General features: G+C 36.1%; 1 protein-coding gene across 5 annotated transcripts in view; it reads right to left on the reverse strand.

Moving 5' to 3' along the window:
• Positions 1 to 18,682, reverse strand: part of LOC106066450 (diacylglycerol kinase delta-like) — a 203,906-nt gene that overhangs the window by 156,252 nt on the left and 28,972 nt on the right. Inside the window, exon 2 of one of the 5 annotated variants that reach the window (XM_056012623.1) lies at positions 9,085 to 9,219. The exons of the other annotated variants lie outside the window; for them this stretch is intronic. Coding sequence (XP_055868598.1) covers positions 9,085 to 9,186 — 102 coding nt within the window. The 5' untranslated portion in view covers positions 9,187 to 9,219. The remainder of the gene's footprint in view (positions 1 to 9,084; positions 9,220 to 18,682) is intronic. 5 annotated transcript variants of the gene reach the window in all.

The raw sequence follows: 18,682 nt of genomic DNA on the forward strand, positions 1-18,682 counted from the left end.
ATGGATGTCCACCGCCTTTATAAACAAAAACGTCTCAAGATTTACAATGTATGTTGAGTATTTAAAGAGAAGAAAAACGTGGTGGCTTTTAGCTATGACTTTAGAACTTTTTAATTTATATCCATGAACTTGGTTAGTGCCTTTAAACTGAATGATCACTATTAAATTAATAATATTCTTCCTTTATCGTTTCTACGTAATGCAATCGACATTTATCACAGGTATAAACACACATTATGTTTTAATTCTTACGATAGTATTCAATCGAACAATAAAAAAGACTTCTGCTGTGCTTAAAAAGACAGTACAGAGATATTAAAAATGAGCAATACTGCCTTTAGCGATGAACTGGAGCCGTCCGTCGATTCAGTGAGTTAACAATAAAAACTATGTTATTATCTGTGGCATTCAAGAACTGGATTTGGACTGGATAAGGCCCTAAGCTATTTGAGATATGGGGCCTTTGTAATTAAGTAAGTCAATTTAGTACTTTGTTTTGTCTTCAAAACCATTCCTACCCCGCCCCCCGACATGTGGGATCCCTAAGCTGTAACTTATGTTACCTATAAGTAACTCCGACACTGGTGGGATTTTACCTCTCGAGAGACGATCTTTTTTTCTCCCCCTTTGCAAAATAAATACATTCATCTTGACTATTCTAGACCAATCAACATCTTCCAACAAAGCCAGCCTGAATAATGAGAAGATTACTTTGTCCTGGCCCAAATCGCCTGCAGCACGACAGAGCGGGCAAGGTTCGGGTTCGGGACACTCGTGACGACAGGCGGAGCGCATCCCCCACACCACACTTTCTTCTTCTGTTCACTTGGCTGTTTGTATCAAAGAATATTTTCACCTCCATCCGCTTGGTTTGTATTTGTGAGAGAGAAATGAGAGAGAGAGAGAGAGAGAGAGAGAGAGAGAGAGAGAGAGAGAGAGAGAGCGTACAAGAGTGTCAGAACGCAATGATTAGCTGATTAGTTAGTGATTATGCCGATATCATAAGGTTCGTCTCCACCACAGTCATAGTTCCTACCACAGATAAAGCCCAGGCATTCATCTCATTCAATGAGATGGTCCATAGTTACTTCACGACAGGAGGAGGCCCATAGATAGATGCCAATGTCACAAGTTTCACCCGAAATAAATTATTTCCTGTGGCTCCCTGTTGCAGACGACATCATTATTTTTTCAGTTTCGTTCCTGACAATAGACAAGTCTCCCTCTCCCAGAAGAGTGATTAACCGAAACAGACATAGGGTGTGTAGTATTAAAAGTTGCTAAACTGATAAGCTGACAACCCCAACAACACCAGTCAAAGAGCACAGACACATTTTCCAACAGGAAACGTATAATAAAAGTGTATAATAACCCCCGACATTGACCTTTCAATGTCATCACCTTGACCTAAATAAATGTCATGACATAAACAACAAGTACGTTCCAGTTCTAGTCTAGGTATCCAGGTAATGTGTATGTAGAGCAAGTGAACAACGGTGTTGTGTGGCTGAGTCAATGTCAGTATCAAAGTCCTTGAGATCGGTTTAGGATTTACTCTAGGGTGTGTGCTTGATATAGATATGCTTAGCGTCTAAAGTAGACTTTGATAGTATTTTAATCGAAATGGAACACTACTATTTGGGGGGGGGGGAATTCACGTTAATTTCGTAAGAATAAATACCTAGCCTCAAATACTAAGTTTTTGTCTTCTCCTCTATAACTCCCTGTCAGTCGTATAGTGTTTGTCTCGTCACGTGACTAGAGCACTTCAGGAAGTAAGAACCCAGTATTACACCATTCAATCAGGCTCTAATATTCGTAATGTCATGCATTTACATTTTTGGTGGCCAGTATGGGGATCGAACCCACGACATTCGCGTTATCAGCGTTATCATTAGTATATTTGATAGTGTGTGATGTAGACACTGATTTTTGAGAAGAATATTGTATTGATATGAGAAAATTATTGGAGCATTATTGATGGCTCATGAAGTAATATATATAAGGTGTGATGTAATCACTGATTTTTTGAGAAGATTGTATTTAATGAGAAAACTATTGGAGCATTATGGATGGCTCAAGCAGTATATTTGATTTGAGATGATTGTATTTAATATGAGAAAATTATTGGAGCATTATTGATGGCTCGTGAAGTAATATATTTGATGATGTGTGATGTAGACACTGATTTTTTTGAGGAGAAGATTGTATTTAATATGAGAAGTATTGGAGCATTATTGATGGCTCATGAAGTAATATATATAATGTGTGTTGTAGACACTGATTTTTGAGAAGATTGTATTTAATATGAGAAGTATTGGAGCATTATTCATGGCTCCTGAAGTAATATATTTGATAGTGTGTGATGTAGACACTGATTTTTGAGAAGAATATTGTATTGATATGAGAAAATTATTGGAGCATTATTGATGGCTCATGAAGTAATATATATAAAGTGCGATGTAATCACTGATTTTTTGAGGAGAAGATTGTATTTAATGAGAAAACTTTTGGAGCATTATTGATGGCTCGTGAAGCAATATATTTGATATGTGTGACGTAGACACTGATTTTTGAGAAGATTGTATTTAATATGAGAAACTAATGGAGCATTATTGATGGCTCGTGAAGTAATATATTTGATGATGTGTGATGTAATCACTGATTTTTTGAAGAGATTGTATTTCATATGAGAAAACTATTGGAGCACTATTAATGGCTCAAAGTAATATATTTGATTTTTGAATAGAACATTGTATTTGAGTGATGAAGACTATTAGAGCACTACTAATGGCTCGAAGTAATATATTTGATGTTACATAATGTGAAAAGCTGATTCATTTTTTTGAGAGAAGATTGTAACTTATACATTTGTTAAAGCAACTTGAGCTCACAGTAAGACATATGAGCCAAATGAATATCATGATAACGACCTTCATTCTTTAATATGCTTACGACTTTGATGATTTAGACGTTCCCCATAAATCATCATTGAAGAATATATTTTCTTGACTTTCATGATTTAGTTGCATTGTCAAAACATTGTCATTATTTTCGTACACAAACCATTGAGACAACATACATATTTATTATAGAGATATTTCACTTGCATTGATTTATTTTAAAGAACATTGTCAATATTTTTCATTTGACCATGTAACCATTGTCAATATTTTTCATTTGATTATGTAACCTGATTGGATAAACTAAGTATATTAGTATACGAGCATTTTTCACGGCTGCTCTCACTCTGTTGTAAAATTAATATTGAAAGCATTCTATTGATGAATTGAGAATTTACTTTGAAATTTTGTGTAAAAAAAACAAAAACAAGACAACTTGCTTTTTTCAAATAATGTTGACAACTATAGTATAGTCTACACAGACAAATATTTTTTTTCAAATATTGTAAAGCCAAATGAGACTACAAATAGTCTCATCAAAATTTTTGATAGCATGATAAGACATGTGCAAGAGATTATAGCACATATTGTACATTTGTATATATTATTTTTTCTCTCAAAAGATGTGACTATACATTTAATAGTATTATTACTTAAATTTTTTAAAAGATTTTTACAAAATCTTTTTTTGAGGGAAAGGGCGTAATGTCACAGTCTTAGTTGACATTGCATGATCTTAAGTTCACGTCATGTTAATAGTTTAAAAGACACGTGGAATTCCTGATGTAGAAAACAGGAAGTAGAATGAAAAGTTGACTTTGAGTTCAGTCAAAATCAAGTAAGTAAGGTCTTGCTCCCGGTACAGGAAGGTTGGACGTTCCCTCCTGGACTGGTGGATATGTATGCATATAGCATGAGAGTCGAAGGACTAGTTATTCGTATTTCAATGGATATCTATAGTTGAAGCTCCAGTGTCACTAGTAGTAATTGTTCTTATTGTTACCCGCTGATATGCGGACGTGATTTGTTGTTAACGTATTGGATACTTTTGATACCGCTGTTATGCGGATATGATTATTATTTCTTGACTTGTAGCACTAACAAGGAGTGCAGTATATTATTATTATGTTGTAAATAAAATCTTCATGTTGTCTGCTGAACGGACTTGAGTCAGTCGTATAGTGTTTGTCTCGTCACGTGACTAGAGCACTTCAGGAAGTAAGAACCCAGTATTACACCATTCAATCAGTCTCTAATATTCGTAATGTCATGCATTTACATTCCCACACTCATTCAAGTTGAAACCTCACACAATTATTCATTGGCATAGACAAGACATGAATCAATATGAAAAAAAAAATAACCAATTACTTAATTAATTACTAGTAATTAATTTTTTTTATATCAAATAAGGTAAATAGTTTGTACATTATTGATATAGTTTTAAGTGTGGAGTTCTTCCCCTTTAGATAAGCTGTGGGTTTTTTTTTTATGAATTATTATATTTTGCTTGTTATTCTTAAACTTTGGAACTGACACACTTTCCCACAAATCTTCACACGCACACACACACACACACACACACACACACACACACTGTAAAACAGATTTGATATTACTAAATGTCTAGTAAATTGAATTTTTTTTCCCTCTTTCCTACCCGTGCCTCACTCGTGTGACCAGTCAGCGAACAGGCGTGCCGAGCAGCTGATTGGAATGTTGATCAGGAAGACGGACTTGAGGGGAATGGTTCGGCCCAAGATGTCCATCGACTGACACTTTAGTGGCTACTTGCATTAAGTACGCTGTTCGCACCGCCGCTACCCCCCATCTGTTTAGTCAGTGATGGCATGGTGTCCAAGTTTGCTCATCTACTTTCTGTTTAAAATTAACTTTGGTTTAAGTTATATGGATAAGCGAACACAGGCGACATTTTAATAAGTACCTCTTGAAGACTGGTGAGCACGTATTGAGTCAGAGACAAAGACTCCCATTAAAAATGCCTGAGACACTATAGTATGGCTCTATGTTACTTCTTGTCTCCAGAAGCTGAAGAGTATACAAGACACTAACAAGTTACTTTCGGACTCCCTTCAATATTTCTGATTGCGCTAAGATTCATACCCACTTTGAGCAAAATACTATGAACAAACTTGCCAGAGCCTCCTGAAAATGTAATATGTTAGGGGCCGTAATCAGGTTCAGCGGATCAGTTAAAGTAAAAAAAAAAAGTAAATTTCCCCTTTCAGACTTAGTAGTCTGTAGGGCAGATGATGTAAAGGTCATCTGTTTCTGTGGCCTACGGTTAACGAGGGTGCCATGTGGCCAGCCTAACGACCAAAAGCCTTTACTTTTCCCCAACTAATGTCAGGTACCCAGTAGAGCTGGGCGGACTCAGAGGCGCCCTAAGATCCCGAAAGTAAAAATCCCAGTCTTCACTAAGAAACTAAGCGCTTTACCGCTCAGCCACCGTGCCTCTTAAGTGGAACAGTGCTTGAAATGAAATGGGTCTAGCAGTTCAATGGAATCCAGTGTAAATAAGGTTCTCGATTTCCCATTTCAATCGTTCCTCTGTCTCTCTGATAACATTAACAGGAGGAAGAGTAAAGAACATCTCAGGGTGATAAAAACTACACGATACAAAATATCTGAACTTATCAAGTTTACCAGCTAGAGAGCGTTGCGATGAATTACTTTCGCATTCCTTATCAGGAAAAAATATCCTTCTGTTGATTTATGGTTTTATGATACCATACAGTAAAATGTTTGTAACTATGTGTATCCTTAAGAGAAAAGGGTGAGGTGAGGGTGTCACCATGTTATGGGGAAAGTTGTCATGAATAATGTCCTTGTCAAAATACTGAAACCTGTCAAGATGAATCCATTCCAGACATCAACTCGACCAAGCCGGCGATTAACTCGCCTGTGACCAAAAAAAAAACAACGAAGGTAATTCAATCGTCGTAGTATCGATCTGTTTGGTAGTCGGATGTCGGTATTAAATCTCTAATCCAATCAATTGACGCGATTCTTTATTTCCACAACATTTGAATAATTGAATACAAGCATCGATCCGAATGCCTCCAGTGGCGAGGATGTTCTTTGTAGCTTTGTACTACGGTCGTGGCACCAACTAGAAGAGTTGGTCAGCTACGTGACAGAGAAATGACTAGTTCTAGGACTAGATCACACGTGTAGAGAGAAACTAGAAAGAATTGCTTTCACCACATTCTTATTTCAATCGAGGATTTTAGCTCAATAACTTGGAAGAAGGAATTCTTTCTTGATTCAGAACACCCAAGTTATTTCGTTTTTCAATGTACAATAATTGAGCCAGAATGTAGATATATAATAAAACCAAATTACTATCCCGAAATAAGCTTAAAATAAAAACAGATTTTGATAATTATATTTACAAAATGCGTATGTCTCACGGGAGAAATTAATCCAATTTAAGAAAAGCAGTTTTTATTATTTTGTCCTCCTTAATGTAAAACAAATTCGCTTTTAACCAATTCATGAGGAATATAAACTAATTAGGCCTATTTGAAATATTTATGGTAAAACAAAAAAATTTTTTAAATAAAAAAGGAACGAAATGTCTGAATAAAAGGTTACTTCCTCTGTTCATTCAAAATATATTTCATATCAATATTCTATCAGTGGAATCAGTGAAATAAAACTGAATCAGTTAAACAATATTCGTAAAAGTAATAGCCACAATAATAAATCTGACTAACATTATAAAATTGAATTGATCACGATGTGTGCACGTTGAAGATGACGCAGAAATGTAGCACGTTGGCTTCTAGTAGCTTCGAGTTTCTACACAGAAAAATAAACAATATAAGGGGAGATATAGGTTTCCGGTACAAGAAAATGAAAGCAAATGGCTTTTTTTTTTTTTTAAGTTATAAGTTTTAAAAAAAGGCGTGAATGAAAAAAAAAAAAAAGTAATTCACTTAACCAATGACACTGACAAAGTAGCGAAACACAAAGTGTAAAGCAAACAAAACAAGACTAGTTATGTACCGGTATATGATTTCATACAGCGATTTTCTTTTTAAAAAAAATATGCAACAAGACATGCACATAAAAAAGATAGAGCAGGGTGTGTCCCTTCACCGGCAAAAGCAGGTCACCTTAATCTCCAAAAGTCTATGATCCGGGACAAGAGATGATTATAAGACTTCATTTGTTAGGCTGTGTCGTCTAGCACTATGTTATTGTCTCGTCACAAAGAACACAATTTAAAATGACTATTTTATAGTTCTGTCAATGCCAACAGAAAGATGGGAGTAATAGTCGACTTCAATATACCTTTATTTCATCTTATATCACTTCACCGCTATAACTTATTCTAAGACCAAGACAATGAAATTAGGTATATTCAAATATATGTGTTCTGATGATCAAGCCATCAGGAGTTAATCAACATCACAACAAAATAATAAGTGCTCCAATAATAAGTCTGGTGAACGACAGTTGAAAGTACTGACTCATTTGCATTATCTTAGTTTGGACTAACAGAGTTTAAAAAAAAAAAAAAAGTAAGATTGATCAATAAACAATTAATAAAAGTAGCCCTCCCCCCCCCTTCTCATTCTCTATCACACGCTTTTTTTTTAAATACCAAAATGAAGAGTTAACGAGCGATGTAATGGATATTGATTTGTAAAGAACAGCAGTTGTCATGTGACTTACAGCTCGTAGGACAATAACCCACAAGACGTGGACATTTGGGATCATGATATAGAATATCGTGTTGGTTTGTTTCAGCCAAATAGGCATTAGATTGAGTTCAAAGTTATTAGACTACAATTATTTCAAGCTGTTGCTTGCAGTGGGTGTGATCCAGCTTACTGCACTGAAAGGAAATACATTGTATCAACATCTTAGTTTTGATTTTAAACGGATTCCATTTAATACTCCAATAACTCATTGCGGTGACTTTATCCTATAGAACTACCATCAAAACTCGAACAAAAAAAAAAGGATTAGAATCTTTAATACTCCAATAACTCATTGTGATGACTTTATCCTATAGAACTACCATCAAAACTCGAACAAAAAAAAAGGATTAGAATCTTTTTAAAATGCGCATGCGCATACAAAACAAATTAACCAGTGACTATAGGCTAGTGTCCGAGCTCAAGAAGTTTAATATTTGAATACTTAAGCCATTTTATCCCATAAATTCCTTTTGGGCCATTTTAAATAAGATCCGGCGTAAGGGTGGAGAATAGTTCCCACCAAGACAGTTTTTTTACCAAGCCCCTGAATAAAAAAAAAATTGGAAGGAAAAATTAATATAATTAAAAGTAAGTTTATGAAACATTATGTATATTTAATTATGTATATGATTACAGGGAAATCTGCACGGTGTTGTTAAGGTTAAAACTTGGTTGATTTCGTTTACGTGCAGTAGAGTGATATTATACAATATGTAGTAGTTATGCAAATAGTGACTAATTAGTGGCAAATAGTGTCATTGCTTTGATATATATTTACGCGTCTCGAAAGAATCGATTAAGCGCTGTTATGATGCAATTTTGAGGAAAGAGGCATGTACAACTAATGTGTAGGTAAGCGTTTCAGAATGGTTTCGTTAAATTGAAAAAAAAAAAAAAAAAAGATAATTATAATAATTAAAAATAAAAACATAAGCAGCCAATAACTAGGTCATACAAGTTCGTATTTTAACGAGTTTACGAAATTTAAAATAGAAACTTAAAAAAAAAAAAAAAAACTTTATATATATGGGAAAGAACCGCACAATTACTACCGCATCGATCAATTATGCAATATTTTTTAAATATATCCAAGCGTTACCAATGACATTAAATAATGGATCAGATAATATGAATTGGGGAAAAGTAGTGTGTACAAGAATTGTATCACACAGACTGACAAAGTGAGTGGATGGATCTTTAGATCGAGGGTTAATTTTTTTTTATAAGTAGGCTCATTATTATTAGTACTGTTAAGAGGCTTTAAGGGAAAAAACAGGGGGTATTATAGATAGTAGAAGAGTACTAGACTTTTGGATCGCAAAGAGAAATCAAGCTGCTTGATTGAAGCCAGGTTTAATGTTAGCTGAGAATGAAGCTTGAAAGTAAAAAAAAAAAAATGTTTGTGAAGAAATAAACCAAAAAAAAAAAAAAAAAAAGAAATGATTGACCATTTTGTATGCATCGTTCGAGCAGGGAAGATACATGCATCTGTTGCTCCACTGAAAGGACGGGGCATATCTGTGGGCTGGTGACGTCACGTCTTGCGACATGTCCAGTGAGATAAATGAAAACCTTTAATCCAACTGAAATAAATATACACAGGACATGCGATTAGAATCGATACATATGTCCAGGAGGCTCATGAAAGAGAAGAACCTTTTTTTATAGGGCTGATTGTTGAATGCATGCCATCGTGAAGAAATACACACACACACGCACACACACACTACCAGCAACGTGCATTACTAATCATTCCTCCCCACATAATATGCTAGCATCATGAATATATTAAAGCCATTTTTGGTCATTGTAAGCCTTATAGAATATTGGTTTCAATTGCATTTCTTTTGCAGAACTAATTTCATATTATTTTGTAATATTATAATAACATCGTGGTTTTTTTTTTAAGAAGCGCAACATTGGAGACCCAATAGATTTGGTTAAACATACATATAATGTACAATCTTATTTTATTCCCCGTCCATTAATAATAATAATAATCTTTATTGTCCGTATGGAAATTTGTCTTACAATTTGTGCATTACACCAAACAAAAAACATTATAACTATAAGAAACCAAAGTGTACATTCGCACCAGACTCACTCATAATTTACATGTGACAAAGTTTATACCAGATTGTTCCTATTTAATGATTTGATTGCCAGGGGAACAAAAGAGTGTTTGTGTCTGTTTGTCTTTGCTATCGGTGTCTTGTATCTCTTTTGTGATGGTAAAATCACAAAATCCCGACACAAAGGGTGATTCTTTATTTATAGGATCTTGTTAGCTTAAATTATTGTTAGTGTTAAATATTTGTAAACACTATATATTAATAATATAATATAATAAACATTGATTTACTGTTCGCACTAAGCTTCAATTTTGTTTACGACCTTTAAAAAAATGTTTTCTCATTACACTCACTACATATCCTCTAAGTGTTCAATTAGTTGTACATTAAAGTTTGATTTAAGCTACAGTATCTAGGTAAACCTTGTCCAACGATCTGTTGGATTCAGATATTGAAATATTACCCAAAAAAAAATGTCAATATTTTCTGACTCTACTTAGACCTACTGTAATCACTCTCAGTCAGCAAATCCTAAGCTTAGTCTGAGTCTAGCCTAAAGTTTGAGTCTCATAGACTAGCAAAGTGACAAGAAAAGATTAGGTTTGGTGAGGGATTAAACCCATCCCCCCCCCAAAAAAAAAGCTACCACAAGCCGGTGTGGGTGACGTGACAGTCTCTAAGGAGTTTCTGACTTAATTTGCTGTTCTGTCGGTCGTCTCATTTCAAGTCATGTCACGATTTTGTTCCAGTTTTTTAAGCACTTCTTGTAATGATGTCAGCCATCTTGTTTGAACGATGGGTTAGGTGGAAGTGCGTCTGTATGACAGAACAAAACGTGTGCTGCTGTTTATGTTGTGTGTATGTGGCCAAGGGGTGAATTATTTATAAGAGTCGTGCCACGATATTAACCATTAATGGGAAGTATACCCGTCATTGATTGTTTTCATCTGTTGGAACACTGCACACCTAATCATACAACTTGGATGTCGTCTCATTGTACTACATCTGTTGAGTTGCAGAGCTGCTGTCTCCAGAGTTAATCCACTCAACAACAACGACAGACACTAACAAGGATATAAATGCAGGAATAACCATCCTTTTATTTCCCTATTTACCTATACAGTAGTTTCTATAATATACTAAGCTATCAGTCGAAAAGTACGTCCACTAACATTTTTATATTCTATTCATTCTTTGAGTTTGCTCTACCAAGACATTTGGAGTTTGAGAACCTTGCGCTGCCAGCGACACAAATGTAAACACCAGGAAAAAGTGCGCACACAAACAGGCTCAGACTGTCATCAATAGTGATCGGTTTCTGTTCAAGTCAAGATTAGAGTCTGGAGTACGGGGGTCACCTCTTTCATCTGCTACACGTCTGCCAATGTCGAAAGTCGAAAAAAAAAAAAAAAAAGAAGAGACAACTAGCCGACGAGGGTAAGAAAGTACAGAGAGAGAGAGAGAGAGAGAGAGGGAGGGAGGGAGCTATGATCGAATTCCAGTAGTGACGAGATTCAAGAGGGAAACCAAAGGCCAGGCACACAACAGCAAAATGGAAGCATTTGTATGTCTTCCTCCAGTCTTGACTATAAGAGAAAGAAGTCTAAAGTTCCCAACGTCCTGCTGGCCTTTAGTAGAGAGAAGCGTGTGATCAAACCTAAAGTCTAAAGAAGCAGAAGATTGATCAGTGTGTGCGTTGGAAATGAACAAGTAGGTCATGTATCAATGAGGATATTTTTATCACATCTTTTACTAGACAATTTACAATCTCGCTTCTGTTTACAAGAACTTTACGGAGTGATGCGTTAGGGGATCAAGCAAGAATATTTAGAGTAACTTTTAAGACGTACACTAATGAAAATATAGCCGAGAAAAACAGATTGTCAAGGTCATTTACGCCTTTTAACTGCATCAGCATCAAGACTTTCTATTTAAACAAATGAAATATCGATCCGAGACCCTATCATTGCCAGATTACTTTAGCCACTTTCTAAGGAAATCTATAAAATTGAACCTACTAATTCGTTCAGCTCTAGAGATCCAGATCAAAGGTAAAACCTGTGAGCTGTCCTTCCAAATGAGATGAACGAGCTTCTAAGGAGAAATAAGAAAAGTGCGTGCATGTCTCCAGTATGTGCATGTCTCCAGTATGTGCATGTCTCCAGTATGCTGCCTGATATCTGACTCGGGGGAAAAACTAGAGCTGTAAGATGACTGAATTATTGTTAGAAACACAGTCTCTCAGTTTGACGTGCAAAGACTGAACACGTAGATAATCGTGGAGACATTATTTTGTATAGGGACATCTTCCATTGTAAAGATAAAATATAGAATATGTAAAAAAAAATGATCATAATAAATAATGGTTCTGACTTCATATGTAAGAAAAATTAAAGAAATTAGCTATTGTAATCTTATTTTATTTTCATGCTTGCGTTGCCTTACAAACAGCGGACAAAGAAGGGCCGACGTCGAGTTATTCTATAGGCCTATATTTTTAACTCTGGCCGTTTAAAGAAAGACAAAATCCAAGGATGCTATTTTATTATAGCAAAATAATATTAAAGAAAAAAAGATTGTTTCTCAAAAAAAAAAAAAATTCCTGAAAAATAATGTAGGCTAATCGAATGACTATGATTTAATTTGTCATGTCAGTTTCGTTACAGACATTGCCAACGCTATAGCCCAAGGTGTGTGGGCCAACAGACGACAGGTAGCATATCGTGACTAGCACCTCGAGATATGGGGCGATTGCTCGTGTTGGAGATGCAAGATTACGATTCGGTTTCACAGACCACGTCACACAGCTGTACATGATATGGATTTGTAACTCAAACCTTGCTTTCCACATTGCTCTCTCGTCGTGTAACATTTGTGGTTGAAATTTCCCTAAATAGGAAATTGTGTGTCTTTAGGTGAAAAGAAAATAATCTAAGGTGTTTCAATTACAGAAGGACACTACATCCGATGTAGGCCTAACAGTAGATGTTTGTTTCAATACTACCCCTAGTGGCGGAGGGATAGCAGGGGAGGGAGGGAGATGACTGTATAATTGGTAAGGTGTCATCATTCAGTTCGGATGGACGGATTGTTGTTGGATCGTTCACTGTATCCTGAAGACAAGCTAATGTTACATATACCCCATCCAGAAGTCTAACTTGCAAGAATTCACTTTATGGTACACGACTCTTAGTTATCCAAGTCAGACAAATAGAATTTGCGACGTCTGCGAAAAGTGAGGCAGAGTCAGAGACAGCGAGAGAAAAAAAAAAAAAAGAGGTGACATGTAGATGGAAACATGGACAGATAGTCAAATCCTATAGTAAACAAAAGGACATTAAGTAAACCCGAGGCAAACTCATAAAACAATGAAGAAACTTTTGACCACATGATTATATTCCACCATAATGTAAGCGCATAAAAGAATGAATTTTGCGGACTATATATATTCACCAACTAGGATGTTGACTCAATGAATATTATTTTGCGTTATCTGTGGTATTTAAAAGATTTCACAAAGCTGCTTATTTAAAAAGACTGAACCTTTTGATAATGTATTAGATATATATATATATCGACATTTATGGGATGTTTTATGAGTAGCTTTGTTAGATATGTTGCTGTTTTTATTTAAGTCTTCAATGTCGCAAAATTTGTTGGAACACTGCACACCTAATCATACAAGTTCACGAAGTTCGATGTCGATTCCAAGAAGAAATCGTTTGGGATTTAGAGTTGTTGTTTTTTTTTAAATAGATTATTTGTATTATCCGTTGCAAGAGATCTGGTCTGAAACAAAAAAAAATCCAATACCGAACTGGGACTCGACCACTTAATGAGGTTGTGACCGAGCGTCGCATGAGGTTTGCGGGACATGTCTTCCGACAGAATGAATTACGCATACCAAGAGTTGCAATGACATGGAAGGCCAATACGAGGAGAGTGCAAACAGGGACGTCATCGTATAACTTGGCGCCACACTTTCATGGAGGACCTCAGAGCAGTGGACACCAGGTGGGAAGGGGCTTCGGACGTTACCAGTGACAGATCTTTATTGAGGAGCGTCATAGTATAACTTGGCGCCACACTTTCATGGAGGACCTCAGAGCAGTGGACACCAGGTGGGAAGAGGCTACAGACGTTACCAGTGACAAATCTTTATTGAGAACGCTAGCCGCCCAATGCGCCGAACGGCGAGGGAGGATTTAAATAAGTAATTTTGATCTATCCATCTGCGCGTCAAATTGTACACGAGATTATAAAATATATCACATTTTAATATTCTTTTTAGCTAAATAGATTAAACTAAGTGGGTTAGTCATCAAGCTGGTCACTATCGACAGTAAGAAGAGAGATAATACAGTAGGCATTTTTTTTAGAACGAACACAGAAAAAGCGACTTCGCCGTTTCCTCATTTACTTGTCAATTAAGATTTTTTTCTAGGTCTAAGTGATGGTTGATTGAGTTTGAAAATTATTGTTTACCCTCTTCTCTCCCCTAGCCTAATATCATTCAAGACAAGCATTAAGAAAACAGTGGCTAGTGAAATCAGCCTGGATTTCGTCATCCAGGAAGAACACTGAATGCCGTCGTTCAGGAAGTCAGCGAGACCTTTTCCTAAGAAACAGAGGCTCGTTTGGTTCTTGTGCACATGTGCTGACAAACATCCACAAGGGATTCTTAAAGTGTAGCCAAGAAAGTGACAAACTGTATAACAAATAATCATATACACAAGCATTCGGCTCCGACATTATTGAAGAAATGGCCATTCAATCTAAGTTTTAGCTCAGATTGATCATCTAAAATATTCTAAAACCTAAGAGAAAGGGATAATAAATAAATAAATTATGAATAAATTAACACTGGGGTCGCAGTGGCTGAGTGGTCAAGCTCTTGGCTTCCAAACGTAGGGTCTTGGGTTCAAATCACGGTAAAGGCTGGGATTTTGAATTTCGGGATTTTAAGGGCGCCCCTGAGTTTACCCAACTCTAATGGGTACCTGACCTTAGTTAGGGAAAGTAAAGGCGGTTGGTCGTTGTGCTGGCCACATGACACCCTGATCGTTAACTGTTGGCCATAGAAACAGATGACTTTAAAATCATCTGCCCTATAGATCGCAGGGTTTGAAAGGGAAACTTTACTTTTTTTTTTATTATTTTAACACACCAAGAAAGAAAGAGGTGCTGCAATAAATCAGTGCTGAAATATCTCCTCGATACAGGAACTTCCTTGACTCTTGGTTTAATATTCTCTATAAAATTGGAACACTGTCTTAAAACTTGCTTAAAAATGTTTATTGCTGTTAGACGAACTAAAGCGATTGAAGCAAGCAAGAAAAAAAAAAAAGGTCCAGCTAGAAAATAAAAAAAAAAAGAGAGAGAGCAGCCGACAATGCGTCTCTGATCATAAAACAAGTCTCGGTGTCGTGATCTATTGTGTCTGGTTGAACTTTTATTTTGGAGTTTGTTAGCTCTATCGTGCACATATTTTCAATGAGTGCAGAGAATCGAATGTTTACCTTCTGCTTGTTGTTTCAATGAAAGCAAAGAATCGAATGTTTACCTTTGTTGTTTCAGAAGAAATCAAAAGCAATACTTTTCAAAAACAAAACAGATTTCGCATTTCTTCCACAAAAAGTCGCAAAGAAAACGTAGTGTAATAAAAAAAAGTCTGAACAGACATTTCTGTCAATCAGATTGTTAGAGTTGTCAAGTTTGCCAGCAATTGTTTTACAGAAAACCTTTCCCACCTATTGATTTAGGTTGCACCTTTCCTTAACCAAAACGATCACGCAATGCTTTCTAAGAATTTTTTACTCCATTTAGTTCATATCAACACACACATACAACTTGCTCATATTTTTGTGTAATTATGCAATTATTTAATTACATTTAATTATTAATTTGATTTCGGTAAGAGTTTGGTCATTGAATGTAATCGATTGGTCTCGATCTAACAAACAGGAAATAATAATCTGACACGCTTTTTCAAAGCAATTTTATGCCTGACACACTTTTTATTGAACCTGTGTAACAAGAATGCTTATCAGTGTGTAAGTACTTTCGTCAGACACAGATCAGTAACAACCAGGAAGTGTAACTAGGTCCAGCTAATAACGGTGACAAGGTTATTCTGTAACTATTTGAACTGTGGGGCGTCACTCAACCGTGAATAATTCCGTTTGACACAGCTTACCTTGCAAACCAAGCCTTAAAACCTCACTGTGCGGCGGCAGATTGTCACGAAGTACTTGCTTACATTCACTTTTTGTGTTTTTTAATCCTTACACTAAAGAACTAAAGTGTCCAATTGACGTTCACTCGCACTGTGTCAAAGAGGATTTAGGTAAAGGGCAAGGATCAACCAGTTTTACAAACCACAAACTGTAACTGTCGAGAGTTTGTTGTGATATTCAGAGGCCCCCCGATAAGATAAGCAAAACGAATAAAAGGCAGGTTTCGCTAGTTTCATCATGAATATTAAAAGCTATGAAGCACAAAGTATCAACAAACTCTATTGTACCTCCCTTTAGTACAAAATAAGACCGCTGACGACATTGCCACCCAGGGCCGGTCTTAAACCACTGCAACCTATGCGGCCGCAGAGGGCCCCGCGCGAATTCTATGTGTAAATTATTAAAATAAACCATTTTAACTTATTATTAAAGGTTTTCTGGAATTCTCCTGAAGTTGTAAAATATAAGCAAAAGTCATGAAAATCTCCTGAAATTTTTAGAATCTTCTGAAAACTGATGCAAATCTCCTTAAAAACAGACAAAATTGTCATTCTGGGTGTCATTCAATATGGAAAACGCCAATCCTACTAGCAATTTAAAAAAAAAGGCATTGTCAGCTTTCATTCAATAAAAATGTAATAATAAGGCGAATTTTAACCAAAACAAGAAGTTCAAATTCTTAATTTACTTCAATAGTCACTGGCATACAAATATAGATCTATATCTATCTCGACCTCTTTACAAAAACAAAAAAAAACAAACGATATTTTGGTAGTCGATAGTAAATCTAAAAGGCAAATAGGAATGTTTATATAACTTTTGTTGAAAAACTACTATCTACTGTAGATGGCTCGTAAAGCTATTTTGACAGTGATTTTGTACTTAGTAAAAGTATGAATAAAATGCAAAAACGAATTTATCTTCTAACACAAAATCTAAATTTTCACTTATTATCCTTATCACAACCCAGAATAGGCCCCGCGCAGTCCGTTTCGCACAGGGCCCCGCAATCTGTAGGACCGACCCTGTAATGCCACGTATCTTGCATCATTCACAACAAATCGCTAACCTCTTTCCCTCCGTCACCATAGACACTCACACACTCACGCCCAAACAGCGTGGTCCAGTACTAGAAGAACAGTAGGCCTACCCAATTCAACGAGCTAGTAGTCGCAGATAAGTTTGATAAGACTACACACACACACAGCGAATAAAGTCTGGAGACAGTGAAGAAATGACGCGTTTAACAATAAGTTATGCAAGCTACAACCTTATGCCAATGCGCAGCACAGTATGGTTTTCATGCATAATACCTACAGAGATATACACTTTACACTACGCTAAGTTGAGGAAAGATTATATGTGTTAAACATACACGAATTCCTCGTTTTGGTAACAGTTGAAGAGAATTGAGTCGTTTCCGCTCGAATGACGTCCATTATGACTTTAATTACATCGAGTTTACTAGTCTACATATATCTCTTGATAAGCTTTTCATTGGCTTTATTGAACAAAGCAAAATGTAAATTTTGCGTACTAGGATGTTGGTGAGACCAGAATTGTAGTGAATTTGTATTTCCAGTAGAGCATTAACTCTTTCTCTCCGTAATTATTTACCACATTCTAGTGGAATCAACGTTGGTATCGTCAGTTTGGAGAGAAAGAGTTAAGTGTTACAGTAGTGCCGTCGTAAGGTTAATGAGAATTGACGATGACGGAACTCATAGCAAACACAAGAATCTCAGCTTAATAAGGGAAAGCAATGAGGCCATGAAAATAAGAAAGCCTTACAAGATGAATTGAGACCAGATACTTCGTCAGTGCTAGTAATTGCCAGCATAGGATGAAATCACTTCAATTCATGCGTCAAACACAAAAAATGCCATGCCAGAAATTCACTGTCAATGCTCCAAATTTTCCATCCAAGAGATTCTACCACCTCTGTGAGGTCACGAATGACCCATTGCCAAAACGTTGTAAATTAGCGCTAAATATGCTCATTTCCTTAAAGGATATTGCAGCAGGGTGTTGTTGTTTTTTGGGGGGGATGATTACAATCTAGCCTGGTCGTGCGGTTTGCACGCTGGACTGTCGTTCGGACTTATCGATGGTCCCGGGTTCAAACCCTGCCCGCTCCCATCCCCCGTCGTCCTGCGATAGGTTAGGACTAGGAAGTAATTATCTTCAACTCTGAAGGAACATCCGAAATAAGTAAAACAAACAAAACAAACATTTTTGTTTAGCTCAACAATGAGTTAAGTAATGGCTTTCTATGATGCCGACTGCAATCAATGTTTGAAGTTAAAGGATTTAAAGGATTGTCTTTCGGTCGACTCTGCCCCTCTCTTTCAGCGACATTTCAAATCATTAACAAGTAACCGTATGACTAGACATTTCAAATCATTAATAAGTAACCGTATGACTAGACATTTCAAATCAATAACAAATAACCGTATGACTAGACATTTCAAATCATTAACAAGCAACCGTATGAATAGACATTTCAAATCATTAACAAGTAACCGTATGACTAGACATTTCAAATAATTAACAAGTAACCGTATGACTAGACATTTCAAATCAATAACAAAAAACCGTATGACTAGACATTTCAAATCATTAACAAGCAACCGTATGAATAGACATTTCAAATCATTAACAAGTAACCGTATGACTAGACATTTCAAATAATTAACAAGTAACCGTATGACTAGACATTTAAATCATTAATAAGTAAC

The sequence above is a fragment of the Biomphalaria glabrata genome, chromosome 15 (genome assembly GCF_947242115.1).
Source record: "Biomphalaria glabrata chromosome 15, xgBioGlab47.1, whole genome shotgun sequence".
Taxonomy (NCBI): domain Eukaryota; kingdom Metazoa; phylum Mollusca; class Gastropoda; family Planorbidae; genus Biomphalaria; species Biomphalaria glabrata.